This window comes from Phyllobates terribilis, unplaced genomic scaffold (assembly GCF_046119375.1).
Source record: "Phyllobates terribilis strain yellow unplaced genomic scaffold, ASM4611937v1 Scaffold_11__3_contigs__length_659146591, whole genome shotgun sequence".
Classification (NCBI taxonomy): Eukaryota; Metazoa; Chordata; class Amphibia; order Anura; family Dendrobatidae; genus Phyllobates; species Phyllobates terribilis.
Genome location: NW_027362771.1, coordinates 532,634,207 through 532,651,914, shown reverse-complemented (window position 1 = coordinate 532,651,914; position 17,708 = coordinate 532,634,207). Strand labels below are relative to the sequence as shown.

At 45.5% G+C, this 17,708-nt stretch overlaps 1 protein-coding gene across 1 annotated transcript; it reads left to right on the top strand.

The window, feature by feature from the left end:
* Nucleotides 1-6,750: 6,750 nt before the first annotated feature.
* Nucleotides 6,751-15,702, top strand: TMED4 (transmembrane p24 trafficking protein 4). The gene is made up of 5 exons (XM_073653767.1): nucleotides 6,751-7,008; nucleotides 9,325-9,425; nucleotides 9,955-10,080; nucleotides 11,562-11,708; nucleotides 12,771-15,702. Exons 1-5 carry the CDS (start codon nucleotides 6,846-6,848, stop codon nucleotides 12,918-12,920), a joined length of 687 nt encoding a protein of 228 aa, XP_073509868.1. The 5' UTR covers nucleotides 6,751-6,845; the 3' UTR covers nucleotides 12,921-15,702.
* Nucleotides 15,703-17,708: the final 2,006 nt, after the last annotated feature.

The following is a 17,708-nucleotide window of genomic DNA, read 5'->3' as shown; positions in this document are numbered from 1 at the left end:
CCCATATTAATAGTTTACATAGGTCAAAATGTGACAGATTCCCTTTAAGAGCAACTAAATCGCAACATTTCTTGTTTGTACAAGCACTTTAGCCATCTGTACGCTGTTACAATGTTCCTGAGCCACTGTACATGTATTTCCATACCATTCTATGACCACTAGATGTCTCCTCTGTGTAAAGGATTTATTTCTATTGATTTCAGGTCAATGTTTGCATCTTGCTGCAGTTTCCAAGAATCCTGGTTGACTCCATGTTACATATTTACGGGGGAATAAAAAAAAAGAGCATTACATTACAAAAAAAATGGATTTCATTACAAAATATGTTGGCGCAGTTTGAACATTTATTTGCAAATTTGCCGGCCTCTCTCTGTTACCATTCCCCTTGTCCGAGGGCTGTGTCCCCCACAGACTGACACTGCCCAATCATCACTGACAGTATTCAACCTATTGTCAAGGGGAAGAGTAACACCCAGTTGTACATTAGACATGGGCTCGCTTATTAACCCCTTCATGTTCAGGAATTTTTCAGTTTTTGCATTTTACTTTTTTCCTTCCATTCTTCCAAGACCCATGATTTTTTTTTATTTGTCTGTTAATTTAACCATACAGGTCTTGGTTTTTTATGGGATAAAATGTACTTTTAAGTGACACTGTTCACTTTACCATGTAATGAACTGAAAAATGAGAAAAACATTTAAATGATCCAAGTCTTAATTATTTGAGATTATTAATATAGACTACAGTCTAGTAGTACATACATCTCACTAAATTAGAATATCATCAAAAAGTTAATTTATTTCAGTTCTTCAATGCAAAAAGTGAAACTCCTATATTATATAGCGTCATTACAGACAGAGTGCTCTATTTCAAGTGTTTATTTCTGTTAATGTTGATGATTATGGCTTACAGCCAATGAAAACACAAAAGTCATTATCTCAGTAAATTAGAATAATTAACAAAAAACACCGGCAAAGGCTTCCGAAGCGTTTAAAAATGTCCCTTAGTCTGTTATACATGACTCTATATAATATATGAGTTTCACTTTTTGTATTGAAGAACTGAAATAAATTAACTTTTTGATGATATTCTAATTTTGTGAGAAGCAGCTGTAGTTAAATTGCGGTTCAACTATGAAGCTCAGCCGCTGGCAGGACTTCATAGAAGGAACAACATAGTAGTGATGGGGAACTTTAGCAGACCCCTGGTTGCCATAATAACCCATCAGCTATCGCGGACTCCAGTGGCAACAAAGGCATGAATGGACTGACGCGGTGATGTCATCGCGCCGGAGCATGCACAGGATATCATCATCATGATGCTCCGCCCGGGACCTGGTGTTCTGCAGGCTGCAGTAAAGCGATCTGCGGCCTTCAGAATAGAGAACGGTAATGCAGGGAGACTATGTCCAGGGCAGGCAGACTAGGTATCTGCCTAGGGCCCCCACTCCCCCAAACCAGTGGCATGCTGCCAGTGAGTCAGGGGGGCCCAACGCCAGCGCTCGCCCCCCTCCCCGCCTTCCGCATTCAACTGTATGGGCATCTATGATGCCGTTACAGTTGAAAGCAATGATGGAGGAGTGAGAGCCATGTGACGCTCCCTCTCCCATCATTCCCCCTCTGCCTGCAGCGGGAGCGATGACGTCATTTCATTGCAAGTCACGCTGTGCCGGCAGTGGAGCTGCTGAGACGCGCTGCAGACGCCGGGGCAGCGGGGGAACGAGGAGGAGGGGTAAGTATGTATTTATTTTTTTTGTAAATCAGTGAGTACGCAGTCACTATAATACTGCAGGACTGGGTGGCTGCATTATACTATATTGGGGGTGGGGTCTGCATTATACACTATGGGGGGGGGCTGCATTATACACTATGGGGGGAGGGCCTGCATTATACTATATGGATGGGGGGCTGCAATATACTCTATGGGGAAGGCTGCATTATACAATATGGGGGGGCTGCATTATACTCTATGGGGACGGCTGCATTATACTATATGTGGGGGGGCTGCGTTATACTCTATGAGGGGAGGGCTGAATTATACTCTATGGGGACCTGGATTATACTATAGGGGGGGCTGCATTATACTCTATGGGAGCCTGCATTATACTCAATGGGGAAGGCTGCATTATACTCTATGGGGGCCAGCATTATACTATATGGGGAGGCTGCATTACACTATATGGGGGGGGCCTGCATAATACTCTATGGGGGCCTGCATTATAATCTATGGGGGGGGCTGCATTATACTCTATGGGGTGGGCTGAATTATACTCTATGGGGACCTGGATTATACTATGGGGGGATGCATTATACTATATGGGGGGGGCTGCATTATACTCTATGGGGGCCTGCATTATACTCTATGGGAGCCTGCATTATAATATATGGGGGAGGCTGCATTATACTCTATGAGGGGGGGGCTGCATTATACTCAATGGGGACCTGCATTATACACTATGGGGAAGGCTGCATTATACTATATGGGGGGCCTGCATTATACTCTATGGGGAGGCCCTGCATAATACTATATGAGGAGGCTGCATTATACTATATGGGGGGGGCCTGCATTATACTATGGGAGAGGCTGCATTATACTGTATGGGGGGGACCTGCATTATACTTTATAGGGGGCTGTATTATACTATGTGGGGGGCCTACATTATACTGTGGAGAGGTGGCAGCATTATACTCTATCAAGGACTATGAGGTGCATTATACTATATGAAGGACTTTGGGGAAAGAATTATACTATGTGGAGGACTATGGGGTGCATTATACTAAACAAGTATTATACTATATGGAGGACTATGGGGTGTGCATTATACAATATGGAGGACTATGGGGTGCGCATTATATAATGTGGAGGACTATGGGGAGAGCATTATAAAATATGGAGGACTATGGGGTGTGAATTATATGGGGTGTGCATTATACTGTATGGAGAACTATGGGGTGTGCATTATACAATATGGAGGACAATGGGGTGTGCATTATACAATATGGCGGACTATGGGGTGTGCATCATACAATATGGAGGACTATAGAGTATGCATCATACAATATGGAGGACTATGGGGTGTGCATCATACAATATGGAGGACCATGGGGGGGTGAATCATACAATATGGAGGACCATGGGGGGGTGAATCATACAATATGGAGGACCATGGGGGGGTGCATCATACAATATGGAGGACCATGGGGGGGTGCATCATACAATATGGAGGACCATGGGGGGGTGCATCATACAATATGGAGGACCATGGGGAGGGTGCATCATACAATATGGAGGACTATGGGGTGTGCATCATACAATATGGAGGACTATAGAGTATGCATCATACAATATGGAGGACTATGGGGTGTGCATCATACAATATGGAGGACGATGGGGGGGTGCATCATACAATATGGAGGACCATGGGGGGGTGCATCATACAATATGGAGGACCATGGGGGGGTGCATCATATAATATGGAGGACCATGGGGGGGTGCATCATATAATATGGAGGACCATGGGGGGGTGCATCATACAATATGGAGGACCATGGGGAGGGTGCATCATACAATATGGAGGACTATGGGGTGTGCATTATAAATACAACTGAAATGTTTCTGTGTGATGGTGCAATATGTGAGCATTTGGGGCCCCACTTTAAACTTTTGCCTAGGGCCCCACTTTGTCTAAAATCGGCCCTGACTTTGTCTTCCTGATATACCACGAAGTTTACCTGCAACAGGGTGCTGCACTGACCGATACAAATTAGGGCAGCAGTTGCTCCAGTGGACCCCTCCTAATACAGAACCCGGGGCGACTGACCCCTCTGCCCCTTCCTTCCGATAGCTATGCTACTGGCTGTCTTGGTGCCTGATACCACATGACACCATTAGAGGTTGTGTGGAGTCCACGCCTTGAGAAATTTCCAGACGGCACAAGGAGGATCTCATTCTTAGGCAGGTGGTTTTAAAGGGAACCTTACAGCCGGTTCATGCTTCATAATCCACAGGCAGCATGTATCAGACACCGGCTGTATGATCTGAGCCATGTACAATATGTGACTCAGGAACACTATTGTGTTTCAGAGAAAAACATACTTTAAAATCTTCAAAGGACCGAGCTGCACGAGTGACTAGGCAAATATGGGGGGTCCACAGCGGCTTCTCCCTGTCCGCTGCCCTGAAGTGACAGATCTCTCCCTACAAAACACAAGCAGGGAGAGACCTGTCAGTCATTTCCAGTGGGCAGAGAGAAGCTGCCAGGGAAACACCCACCTGTCTAATTGCAATTTTTTTTGTTGCTTTTAAAGCCCCACTCCAGCATTTTTGTTATTGCACCGCTGAAGTGGTGCTTTAAATGTAAGTCATATGCCCCCAGTCTCATAATCACCAGCCGCCGCCTTCATCCTTTTCCAGTATTGCTCCCATCAATCTCTGGTAAAAAGTGACCTGCTGGTAGCTCCAGTGTTTCAAGTAGCGGCGCGAAGGTCACTTTTCAATACAAGTCTATGACAGCCTTGTTCTGGCCTCGTTCTGGCTCTCATAGACTTGCATTGGGCTCTTGTGACATAGCATCTGACTTCCGGCCAGTAACCAGAGCGGCACCAAAAAACACGTGAAGACGCCAGAGGATGAGTATATGACCGGGGACTTAGATTTAAAGCGCCATTCCAGAGCTGAAGAAAACAAAACGCTGGAGTGGTGCTTTAAACACTGTTTTCCTCTGAAACACGGCAGCGTTTCAGCGTTGGACATACCTGGCAGAGATCATGCAGCGAGTGTCCGAAACATGCTGCCCCTGGATTATGCAGCATGTATCCACTGTCAGGATCCCTGTAAAGAGATTGACTGATGAGATGAACAGTTATTTCGTAGATGTCAAACTGCAAAATAATAATTCTCACTATTGTACATAAAGGGGTTGTCCACTACTTTATATTCCCCCCCAATGTACCCCCCCGGGGCCCTTAAGACTTATTGTAAATACCTTCTGTTGCTGATAATGCCTGTGTGCGGCGCCATCACTGGCCGCTCACAGGCATCACGTGACCCCTGGCTGCAGCCGGCTCTGACATCCGCTGATGTCACGACAAGTGCTGGCAGCAGCCGGGGGTCTTTATCTTCCTGGTTCCACGGTGGATGCCAGGCTGTGTGCGTGGTTACCCCCCCCCCCCCCACACGTCACACCCGGCATCCACCGCGCGCTCTGCCTCTCCCCATTCATTGGGAAAGTGCACGGTGGATGCCGGGTGTGATGTGGGGGGTAACCCCACCCACAACCCAGCAGCCACCGCGGGGACCCCAGCGCTGAGTCACGCCTCACTTGTCGTGACGTCAGTGCGGGGTCACGTGATGTCTGTGAGCAGCCACCGATAGCGCCACTCACAGGCAGAAACAGCACCAGGAGGTATTTACAAGAAGTCTTAGGAGCCCAGGGGGGATACATTGAAGGGGGGGGGTAAAGAACTGGACAACTTCTTTAAAAAGGTTTGTTTTCAGAAATTCCCTGTTCTCCGGCTGCAGTTTTTTTTTTTTTAAAAACAAACAAAACTATACTTTAGTTTAATCACCTTCCCCAGGTCCAGCGCTGAGTCTCGTCCACTACTCTAGGTATCTGATATCGCAGAGATCACATCGACAATGCTGCAGCCATTCAGTGAATTCAGCGGCTTTTGGGTAGCTAGTGCCATCAACCCGGGCAGAGCCAGTTTGCTCCCTGATTGGCTGCAGCGCTGTTGTTGTGATGTCAGCGCTGCAGACAACAGTGGCGGAGACTCAGCCCTAGATCGGGGGAAGAGGAGTAAATCAGAGGGGGCAAACACACTTAGATCCCCTCCCTCTGTGAATCGGGGCTTGCTGTCCAGCTAAGCCAGCCCCCTACCCCCCAGCTCTGCATCAGACCACCCAGCCAGCCCCCTACCCCCGTTCTGCATCAGACCACCCAGCCAGCCCCCTACCCCCCAGCTCTGGATCAGACACCCAGCCAGCCCCCTACCCCCCAGCTCTGGATCAGACACCCAGCCAGCCCCCTACCCCCCAGCTCTGCATCAGACCACCCAGCCAGCCCCCTACCCCCCAGCTCTGCATCAGACCACCCAGCCAGCCCCCTACCCCCCAGCTCTGCATCAGACCACCCAGCCAGCCCCCTACCCCCCCAGCTCTGGATCAGACACCCAGCCAGCCCCCTACCCCCCAGCTCTGGATCAGACACCCAGCCAGCCCCCTACCCCCCAGCTCTGGATCAGACACCCAGCCAGCCCCCTACCCCCCAGCTCTGCATCAGACCACCCAGCCAGCCCCCTACCCTCCAGTTCTGCATCAGACCACCCAGCCAGCCCCCTTCTGCATATGAGGGCAAACAGAGGGTCTTATATCACAGCTGGTCAGGTTGCAGAGTTAAGGTACACTAGTAAGTTTTATTCAGAATTTGACACCAGTTTTATCTCACTTTCACTATATTGGGACATGGGAGGACATATTGTATTATGAGCAGCAGCAAAATTAAACCAAGTACAATATTAATGGGTGTTGCAGTAAATCGTCTACCTCCTACAATGTTCTGCACAATAATGAAGTATTTGTAGCAAAATGTTCTCAGAAATAAGCAAAAACCTGTGCGCAGTGACGTCACTCAGCCGGATGGAAGATGGCGGCTCTAAGGTGACGTTCCCCTCCAGCCAGTGGTGACGTTGCCATTTTCCGGGACCAAGCCTCGCTTTGAGGTTTGCCTAACCCCGCCCTTAGACCGCACACAGCCAATCAGCAGCCGAAGATGCTTACCGGGCGGAGGCGTGACACGCAGGAGGCAACAGCGAGCGCACACCTCTGTACTATCACTACTGTCAGTCATGTCTCCCCTCGCCCCGGGTTGTGGGACCCTCAGACCCAAACTGGGCCCACTGCTTGTGCTGCTGCTGCACCTCGGCCTGGCCCGGGGCCTCTATTTTCACATCGGGGAGACGGAGAAACGGTGCTTCATTGAGGAGATCCCGGATGAGACCATGGTGATAGGTGAGAGCGGCAGGTGCAGCTTGTGCTGGGCTCTGGTTAGTAGAGGGTTAAAAGCCCTGATTGGTGCCTGCAGTGTTGCTGTGGCAACGGTTTTATACTTTTGTATCAACGGTTGTAACAAGCTCCGCTGCTGTGGACACAGATTTAAAAGTTGTTTGGATTTAAAGAGACAGCAACCGAATTTCTGCTGCTTGTGCCAGAGATGTGTGCGTGTTGTAACACCATGAGGTCTCCTCCCTGCTGCAGTTAACAGAGAGCAATAGGCCTTTATGCCTAGGTAGATTTTAGTTTTACTGGCTGTTAGGCTGTGTTCACACACCATGGTTTTTTCAGCGTTTTTGCTGCAGATTTTTATGCAAATTTTCAGCTACCTTTTGCAGTACCAGCAAAGTCTATGAGATTCCAGAATCATGTTTTTTTTCTTTGTTCAGGATTTTGTGCCTTTCATTTTTTTTTTTTGGAAAATAGAGCATGTCACTACTTTCAGCGGTTTTTCACCCATAGAAAGTAATGGGTGGTGAAAAAAAAAAAAAGAACCAAAATTTTTTTCAGCGTTTTTGATGCCAAAATAGAATGGTTTTTTTTTTTTTTTATACAGAACTTTATGTACATGCATAAAAAGAGACAGGACAGTGAAAAAACGCATCAGAACTGCAAGACAAATCCTGAACAAAATGCTATTGAAGATCCGGTTTTGCTGCAGAAAATTGACGCCAAACAAAAAACATGATGTGTGAACATAGCCTTACTAAAAATGTGTTGAGCTGAATATTTTATCAGTGTTAACCCCATCAGGACACAACCAACATTCATTATTTTTACCTTTTCATTCTCCCTTCACTTCTACAGAGAGCCGTAATTTATTTTATTTTTCTGTCAGTTTAACCGTAGGATGGCTTATTTTTTTGGGAGGGACGAGTTGTAGTTTTGAAAGACACTGTTAATTTTACCATATAGCTGACGGGGAAAATGGTGAAATAATGAAAGAAAATACGCAATTCCACCAATGATTTAAGGCGTTCATTGGGCAGTAAAATTGACCCAGCAACATAATTCTCCAGGTCAGTATGATTACACAGTGATACCAAAGATATATATGTTTTTTTATTCCTTTTTATTTTTTAACTGGCTTAAAAATCAATGGAGCGGTGTGAGGGATCGCGCTCTGTGTAACGGGCTGACTGTTTCACTGATACTGTATTTGGATACATATTATGTTTTGATCGGTTTTCACTGTTTTCTTGTGGGAGGTGCTGTGACAAAAAGACGCCAATTTTGGTGTTTTAATATTTTTTTTTTCTTGGACCAAGGAAACTGGGAAGTGAATAAGCGCTAATAGGGTCTTACCTGAGAAGAAAATGGAGACAAAGGGCAGTTTTTCTCACCTGATGTGGTTGTAAAGTCACAACCTCTGTAAAAACTTAGGAGACTTCTGCAGATCCACGGAGGGAAGAAACATGTGAAGCTGGAAAAAGTGGATTAAATCTGCGCTGATGAGCAGGAGACAAGATATGTAGAAATGCGGTTTATTTCTCAAGCGTTTCAAAGTGACAAACTTCTCCATTAGGATAAACCACAGACGTGTGTCACTTTGAAAGTCGTTGACAAATAAACCGCATTTCTCCATATCTTGTCTCCTGCTTTTCAGTGCAGATTTAATCCACTTTTTCCAGTTTCTCTTTTTTTTTTCTTTACATTTGCTATTTGAGTGAAACAATCTTATATTTTGATGGGACTTTTATATATGCTGTGCTGTCATAACAAATGTCTTTTAATTTATATAACATTTATTTATTTTTAACGAGGGGAAAAAATAAAGGTTATTTGCATTATGTTTTTTTTTTTAATAGTTCTAATTTTTTCTTTACAATTGTTTGGTCGGTGGTGTCACATCCATGTGGAGGGCAGGACTCAGGTTTCTCAGCAGGATATTAAACAAAGTATCACACTGCCTCCACCAGGATTCCTTACTGCAGGCCGCTTCCTCCCATAGTCCTCATAGCACCATCCTCATCAGAAGGACACGTCAGACATTAGTCTCCTGTGTGTAGAATAGGACGGATGCAGCGACCGCCCCCCATCGATTACAAGAAGAGGGTCTGATGACCCTCATGTGAGTATAGCAGTAGTGGTAGCCATCTTTGCACCCACTGTTTATGGTAGAGGTGGTCACACGTGCTCTGCTGGCTCATAGACCCATAGAAGTGAATGTAGCGGTGGTCTCAATAGGGCAGTTTTCTGGTTATCATGGCAAGAAAACACATTATAGGATGAGATAAGAGCTGGATTCATCAGTCTCGTTTTTTTTAATTGCAGGAAATTACAAGACTCAGCTGTGGGACAAACAGGCCGAGACTTTTCTTCCGTCTACGCCAGGTCTGGGCATGCATGTCGAGGTGAAGGACCCTGACGGCAAGGTAACTGGAGGCTGTGTGGAGCTGCATAGAGACAAATTCACATTATATGGTTCTTTGCTTGGCTGCAGTTCTCAGCCCAACCTGACAAGAACTAATGACCTCATATGCCTATGTCAGGCTATTATTTTGGGTCAGAAGACCTGCAGTCTATCTTGGAGTGACGTCCCGAGCACCAGCCGTGTAATAGGGACCGGTGATTCTCGCCTAATGCTGGGGTCTCATGAAGCGGTCGGGGCACGGCTGATTATTAATTCACTCTAATTTCTTATTTGACAGCCGAAGTCAGGACTGGGCTATAAGGCACCAGCACTTCAGCCATGCTCTGCTCTCTGTGTGACCCTTCCCTAAGGCTTTGCTTGATATTCTGTAGCAGTGCTGTATTTGTCAGAGAGTCTGGCTGTGTGAGCTGATATGGAGCATGAAGCTTTATGTATTTCATCCATCTTCTAGTAACATATTTGCATTATATACATATATATGTATATGTATCTCACTTGTTATGAAACTAATTTCATTTTTTTTTTTGTAGATCATCCTCTCCAGGCAGTACGGTTCAGAAGGCCGATTTACCTTCACATCTCACACCCCTGGAGAACACCAGATCTGCCTGCACTCCAACTCTACCAGAATGTCCCTTTTTGCTGGAGGCAAACTGGTATATAATTGTTACTGTCGACGTCCATATCATCTGTTTTTGCAATCAGTCACACATAAGATTGAGAGCAGTGTGGTGTTGAGCTTTATCTCATAGTAATACATTGCTCTGTCTCTGGAGAACCTAGACAGCTTGTTGACCATACCAGACCCCATGTAATTCTTCTCCCCTGTAGTGGTGCTGCAGCTTCATTTTACCATAGATGACATCTGATTGCGTTGGCATAGGGTTACCCCTTCCAAAAAAAAAAACTGGTTAGAATACACAGCACAATGTCTCAAAAAATATTTGTCAAACATACAAAAAGATATCGCACCATAAAATTAAAAACTGACGGAAGAGGAATGTTCACAAAGTTAAAGGCGTTATCCAGGATTTTGCTGCCCTGTGACCTGGCTCATTGAGGTCACAGGTTCCAGGTCCTTCTCTCCCACACCACTCTTTCGATAGGGGCGTTGCTACTGATGTCATGTTGATTGACAGCTAATTTCCCGCTGTATTCGGGTGAGCCGGTTGCAAAGCAACATGACTTGGAGTGAGCAGAAGAGAAGGAACTGCTCTGTCGACATGTTGTCGCAGGAAAATCGTTGTCAGGAGTGGTCCGAGATCGTTGCAGGGCTGCACAGGCAGGTAGTTAGCAACTACCTGATAAGTGCTTGGCCCCATAGGGGAGAGGGAAAAAAAGTCCCAGATAAACCCCTTTAAGGTTAAAGGGAACCTGTCATCTGATTCATGCTGCCCAAACCGCAAGCAGCATAAATCAGATCCTGGCTGCACAACTGCAGCCAGGTATATTTTCACTGAAACACTCAGGGTTTCAGAGACTATACACTTTAAGGATCTACTTTAAAAGGCTAGTCTGGCTTCTGACAGTGCCGCTGCAGGTGATTGACAGGTCCAATATGTATTACTAGAGTTGGATTCCTCTCCCTGTCAGAAGAGGATATTTGCATATTTTAATTCCCAGAGGAGCATTGCATGGCCTATAAGTCTCCTTACACTGGTCTACTACTCTCCACAAGGAGTAACCTTATCCCTTAGATCCACAGAAAATAAAAACAATGCGTATTCACCTCTTGCGGTGATGCTGTTCTCAGCGGGTGACGTCGTTGTCATGTCACTTCTGCATCCAATCAGCGGATGCTGACCGGCTGCTGCTCATCAATATTCCGTCAGAGCGGTCATCTGCTGTGAAGAAATATTGAAGGCTGCAGCCAGTCATCCGTTGCTGATTGTGATGTCATGTGAGCACTGCAGCCAATGTCATGTGAGCACAGTGAGACCCGGCGCCAACAACACTAGAACGGTGCCTGTGCAGGAGGCGAGTACCAGCTTTTCTTATTTAACTCTGGGGACTTGGGCATTTAAAAACAGGCTGTGACTGTGTAAGTAGTGGACAACCCCTTTAATTCTATATGTACAGAAAACTGATTCTAGGAATAACCCCTTGGGGATGACATTGGACCTTCGTTCTATTCCAGAGAGTTCATTTGGACATCCGGATTGGAGAACACACAAACAATTACCCAGAGATTGCAGCAAAGGACAAACTAACAGAACTACAGCTCCGCGTCAGACAACTCTTGGATCAGGTGGAACAGATCCAAAAGGAGCAGAACTATCAGCGGGTGAGATGGGGGAGCCACGGGTGGGAACCAAGTTTTGTATTCTGTACTTAGTACTTTACTTATTTTCTAGGACACACGGTGACACTGATATATACAGATGTCAGTGTCACATTGTAACACCACTTGTAATGATTGTCATTGGCTTCACTGTGATCTGTGTGCCACTTGCAATTTTTTTTCTTTTGTCATGCCACAACCAAATGATCTCCCACGTCCGCTGGGGAGCATGTTATCTTGCTTTACATATATAAAGAAGTATTGGCATGCACTCCGTAAGATCGGGAGGTGCTGGTTGATCGGGGTGAGGTCCTCGTAGTCCGGTCATGGAATAATCTCCCAAGGTTGAAGATGCCAAAGTAAATTTAGTATGCAGATATTACATATGCAACATGGTATATGGACATGGGCGGCATACATTAACAACGTTTCGACTCCTCCCAGATCCTAATCATGTAGTCGCTTTGTCCAGATGGAGAGCAGCACACAGACTGCATTGGCACTGGAGCACTTGCTCTTCACTGTCTGGACCAAGTGACTACATAATTAATACCCGGGAGGGGTCAAACGTCATATATTCATGTCACCATAAATCTAAAGGCCCTGTACATATTAGTCTAAGGTAAACCGGACTTGCTAATATGCGAGATCGGACGGCAGTCTACTGTGTATGGGGGCCTCCCAACCATTCCCCCAACAAATGATGTAGATTGGGGGGAGATGGCCACCGGCTGAATTATTGTTAGGGTCTTAAAGCACTGATGGAAACAGCCGAGCCCAGCTGACGTGTCCTTTATCCAGTGGTGTGTTAAAAAGGTTTTATTTTGGAATACAACTTTAAATTATCCTATTTTGGTCATGTGGCCGTATAGTACGGTGATTGCTTCAAGATGACTCTCTGATCTAATGCACTCTGAGAGTGACCCCCCCCCCATTTATTACATCCATATACACTAATAGGATAAAGTCACATGTAAGACAAGTAGAGCTCCAAGCCTTTATTTTTAGGAAACCATTGTGCTAATATAAGCCGTATATCCACTGATTTATGAATCTTTGTTGCAGTATCGTGAAGAGCGATTCCGACTGACCAGCGAGAGCACAAACCAGCGCGTCCTGTGGTGGTCCATTGCCCAGACTCTCATCCTTATCCTCACTGGCATCTGGCAAATGAGACACCTTAAGAGCTTCTTCGAGGCCAAGAAACTTGTGTGAACCGTCTACCTCCGTGCCCAACTCTGCATACTGTATACCCGCCACACGTGGACAATAAGGAATGGTTTTCCCATTATCCCCATCTGCTCCTTACAAGTAGATATTTTATATGTACAGACCTACAAAAAAAAAAGTCCAAAACTAAATGAAGACCGGTGGGTTCACAGCTCCAATCGCTCAGGTCCTGGCTGCTGTCACTTATATTTATGGGTTTTGATCACTCACTCCAGGCGGCAACCTCAATATGGGGGGTGGGAACCTTTGTAACTAATAAAAATGAAATCTTCTCGGTTCTTGCAGTAAGTGAATGGAGCCATAAAATTATGAGGTTCCAGTTCTTGCATTCGTTTGTTTCCACTTATCTATTCAGTCATTAAAGGGGTTGTCCAGCCGGCAGACATTTCTTCCAGATGATAACCGGAACGTCATACTTGTCTTCCTGATCTTTCGCCGCTCCTGTTCTGATGCGTGCTCATCTGATCGGAACCCGGGAAGTGTCTGAACAGGAGCGATGGGTGACTGGTTAGGTATGACTTCTTTTTTATGTTTTCTTAGCTGAACTAGCCCCTTTTTAAAGGATATTTCGTTCTAAAAGCAAACGTCTTCAGGTACGTATGTCGATTCTATCAAAGTTTTTAAACTAGTTCTTCCATCATCTGCTTATGAGAATGCTGGGCAATAACCAGTATGGCTTCCTCCGCATCTGTCACTTAGCTTTCCTAGGTTCCTAAATGCTTGTTATTCAGAGATGTCGGGTCAGGCATTGCTTAGCTCGTGTGATTTGCTATTATTGGGAAAGCAGCATACCTGTAATGATGGGTGTTCTTTTCTTGTGGTATGTTTTGTATAAATTAGAAGGATTTTGAGGGGAAGGGTTCTTTAAAGGGAATCTGTCTGCCGGCTATTGCTATGTAATCAGAGGTAGGGGCTGAGACACTGATTTCAGTGATGTGTCGCTTATTAGGCTGTGTACTGTTGTTTCAATACAATGAGGGTTTTATCAACAGGAGATTATCACTACAGGACTACAGCTCACATGCATCCTGGTCCAGCCCCACCCCCAACACGGATGAGCAGCTTTCTGTTAATGGATGATGTGGGCAGGGGAAGCTTTCTGGGACTGCTACATCTAAAATCTTTGACTATATGACAGTAAACTAAGTGATACATCACTGGAATCAGGATCTCTGCCCCTACATTATGCTGCTCTCAGATGAGAAAGCAAAAACCTGGTTACAGTTTCCCTCTAAATGCTATAGGGGAACTGGTGCAAACAAAAATTGGTGAGAAATCCCATTATTGGCACACGTTCGCAATTTGTGTATTTAATGATTTTGAAGACTTGTCTGTATGTTACTAGACTGTAGATAAAGGGTATGAACTGCAGCAACGAGCCGACAGTCGGGTGCCAGATTATATATTATTTCTACACTAAATGCACCTTTAAGTAAACTTAAAGTACGCATCCAATGGGATGACCTCCCCCACCCCTTACTTACATAAGCCCCCCTACATAAGCCAAGAATCACCTCCTTGATCAGTGTCTGATACTTTTGCGTCCCCCAGCGCTTAGTAGTAGTGAGTTTCTGAAAGCTGATCATGTACCAATGTTACTAGCACTATGGGAAAAACCTAAAACTTACGGCTCTGGTCACATGGTGTTTTTCTACCTGTCTGAGGTATAGGTTAGGATTGGTCCTCTGTCTATAACGCCACCATGGTCTACTATACTAGGTTGGATAAACCTGAGCAATACTTAGATATTGGTCCCCATAGATGTTTTATGTTATTGGGGAGCGGGGCAGAACCATAGCTGGAATAGTGTGAATGAGGCAGGTGGCTTTACATTTAATTTAAGCTGGTGGTAGTTGTACTGCACATAGATTTGTCAGAATATGTCACTGTTGTCAGGATTGTGCCCCCAAGGGAAGTATTACTATAAGGTGGGATAATGATATAGACTACAGACTACTTTTAATGGGAATCTGCTGCCAGGTTTTTACTACCAAATTTGAGAGCAGCACAATATAGGGGCAGAATCCCTGATTCCAACAATGTATCCCTTACTAGGCTGCTTTCTGTAGTTTTGATTAAAAACTGTTTGCTGTCAGTTCTCTGAATGCTGAGCTGTGTATAACCCCGCCCACATCACTGATTGACAGCTTTCTGCCTATGCACATCTGTGGTGGGGGCGGGGTGGGACTACATGGCAGCAGGTTTACTAGTCCTCTTGTGATATTCTTTGGCTGATGTAACATTTTATCAAAACTACAGCAAGTAGCCCAGTAAGTGATACACCGCTGGAATGAGGGCTTCTGGCTCTACATTATGCTGCTCTTAGGGTAGCGAAAACCTGGTGCCAGATTCTTTTTAATGGTACAGGAGGAATAAATATGTGGGAGAACTTTAACCCATTGTTTACACAGTGCAGATTTTTTTTGCATCTAAAAGGGGTTTGTAAATATCAGGGTCCGTGCTGCAGAGCCTTCCCCGTACATGTGTGCCATGGCTTTTCTTTAGCAGAGATTTCTGCAACCAACCTGCCGCCTGTGGACACCGCCCGACGCCTCCTCCCCGCAGTCACACTGTCAGAGAGCACTGATTTGTACCGTACAATAATTAGGGTGACCCTACACATCATCCCCCGCTCGTGAGCGGCGTCACGGCCTCCAGAGTGAGGCGTCTGATATATTTTATTACTGGGGGATTACATCGGAGAATGTTTGTCTCTTTCTGTGACTATTGAATTGTAATAAAAGAGAATATTTCCGTGTCCGTGGGATCGGTGTGTCTGGTGTCCATCAGTCATGTGTGGCGTCCATGTCCCTGTCTGTGAGGATGGAAATGCTGCGGCCTTCTGCCTATTTAACGAGAGTTGTACACTGAATGGCCAAGTTATTAAAGATTAAATGTCTATAGAAATGACTGGGTGCACCGTAAGGCCAGAGTCATATGACTGTGACAATTCAGGCAAGAATCATCCGCAAATTGTGGATATCCCTGGCTCTATTTGCCCATTGGCATCGCAGCATTATACCTCAGAGCTGTACTCCTATCACTATTCACACTTTGGGATTTTTTTTAGTATAGGAGCGAACCCCCCACAATAAGGCCTTGTGTTTAAACTCGGATGTGTGAACATCACTGAATAAAAATGGTGCCGGTGTCATCAGTGTTTGGTCCTTGTGACCATTTTTTACCATCAAGGTTATCAGTGTTTTTCACGGATAAATAAATGACAAAGCTTCTCCTATACTTTAAAATGTTAAAGGGAACCTGTCACCAGAAAAAATGCTATTAACCTTCAGCTATGGGGTTAATAGTGTTATTAACCTGCCCATCACATGTTCAGTATTTGGTCAGTATTTTACATCAGTATTTGTAAGCCAAAACCAGGAGTGGAACAATCAGAGGAAAAGTATAATAGAAACACGTCACCACTTCTGTATTTCTCACCCACTCCTGGTTTTGCCTTCTAAATACTGTTGTAAAAAACTCATCAAATACTGAAGGTGTGAATGTGGCCGTACACTGTGAAGAAACACAGATATGTGGCTAGCACCATAGATTGTAATGTACTAGATTGGTGAGCTGACATACTCTATCAGGATCTAAAGCTCAAGGAAGCCTCATGGGCCAGGTCTGAGCACCTTCTCAGGCATGCATGCGCTCTGCAGTGTCTCTGAAGGATGACTAGCTGAATGGCAGCGTTCTGCTGCCATCTCAATGCCGTCCCACCGTTGGAGAATTCTGCTCAAGCGGTGACGTCATTTGCCGGCAGCGCTTGAGCAGGAGAATTCTCCCACGCTGTCAGTGACGTGCATGAGGTGAGCTGAGTTCATTGGACTCTGCTCATCTGGATGCAGTCACAGCGAGACACTGAGGAGCTTCTCAGTATCTGCGGCATGGCAAGCTGGATGGCAGAGTTCTGCTGCTATCCAGCCTGTCATGTGAATGTAGCCGAGCTGAAGCCGTCCTGGGAACCATGGAAAGGTAAGGATGAGGTTGGTTTATTATTTTTCTTTTATTGCAGGAGATCGTTGGCTTCAGCTGGAATGGGCGTGACGGTAAGTAGAGTTTAATTTAGAACATCAAAGAATTGTGTCTTTATTTCAATTAAAGGACTTTATTCTGAGTTTTGCGATTTTTTTTAACTTTGACTATGGGGTTAGTAATGGGGGTGTCTTATAGACGCCTCTCCATTACTAACCTGGGCTTGATGTCAGCTGGCATTATAAGCTGACATCAACCCCAGCCCTATTACCCCACTGCCACCGCTACAGGGCAGTGGGAAGAGCGAGACTAAGTGCCAGAATTGGCGCATCCTATGGATGCGCCATTTCTGGGGCGGCTGACAGCTGGTGTTTCTAGCCTGGGAGGGGGCCAATATTCATGGCACCCTTCCTGGGCTATTAATATCAGCCCTCAGCTGTCTGCCTAGCCTTTGCTAGCTATTAAAATAAGGGGGGACCCCACGTCATTTTATTTTGGGGGTCCCCCATTTTGATAGCTAGTAAAGGCTAGGTATTCAGCTGGGGGCTGATATTAGTAGCCTGGGAAGCTCCGTGGGTATTACCCCCTTCCCAGGCTTCAAACATCTGCCCCAGCCGTCTGCTTAACCTCCGCTAAAGACTAAAATTACAGGGAACCCCACGCCAATTTTTTTTTAAATAAATCCTTTATTTTAACACTAAATGACAAGTACAGTAATCAACACTGTCACTGTACTTCTTATATATGTGACTGACATGTTTCTATCTATCTAATCTATGTGTGAAGCTCTATTCT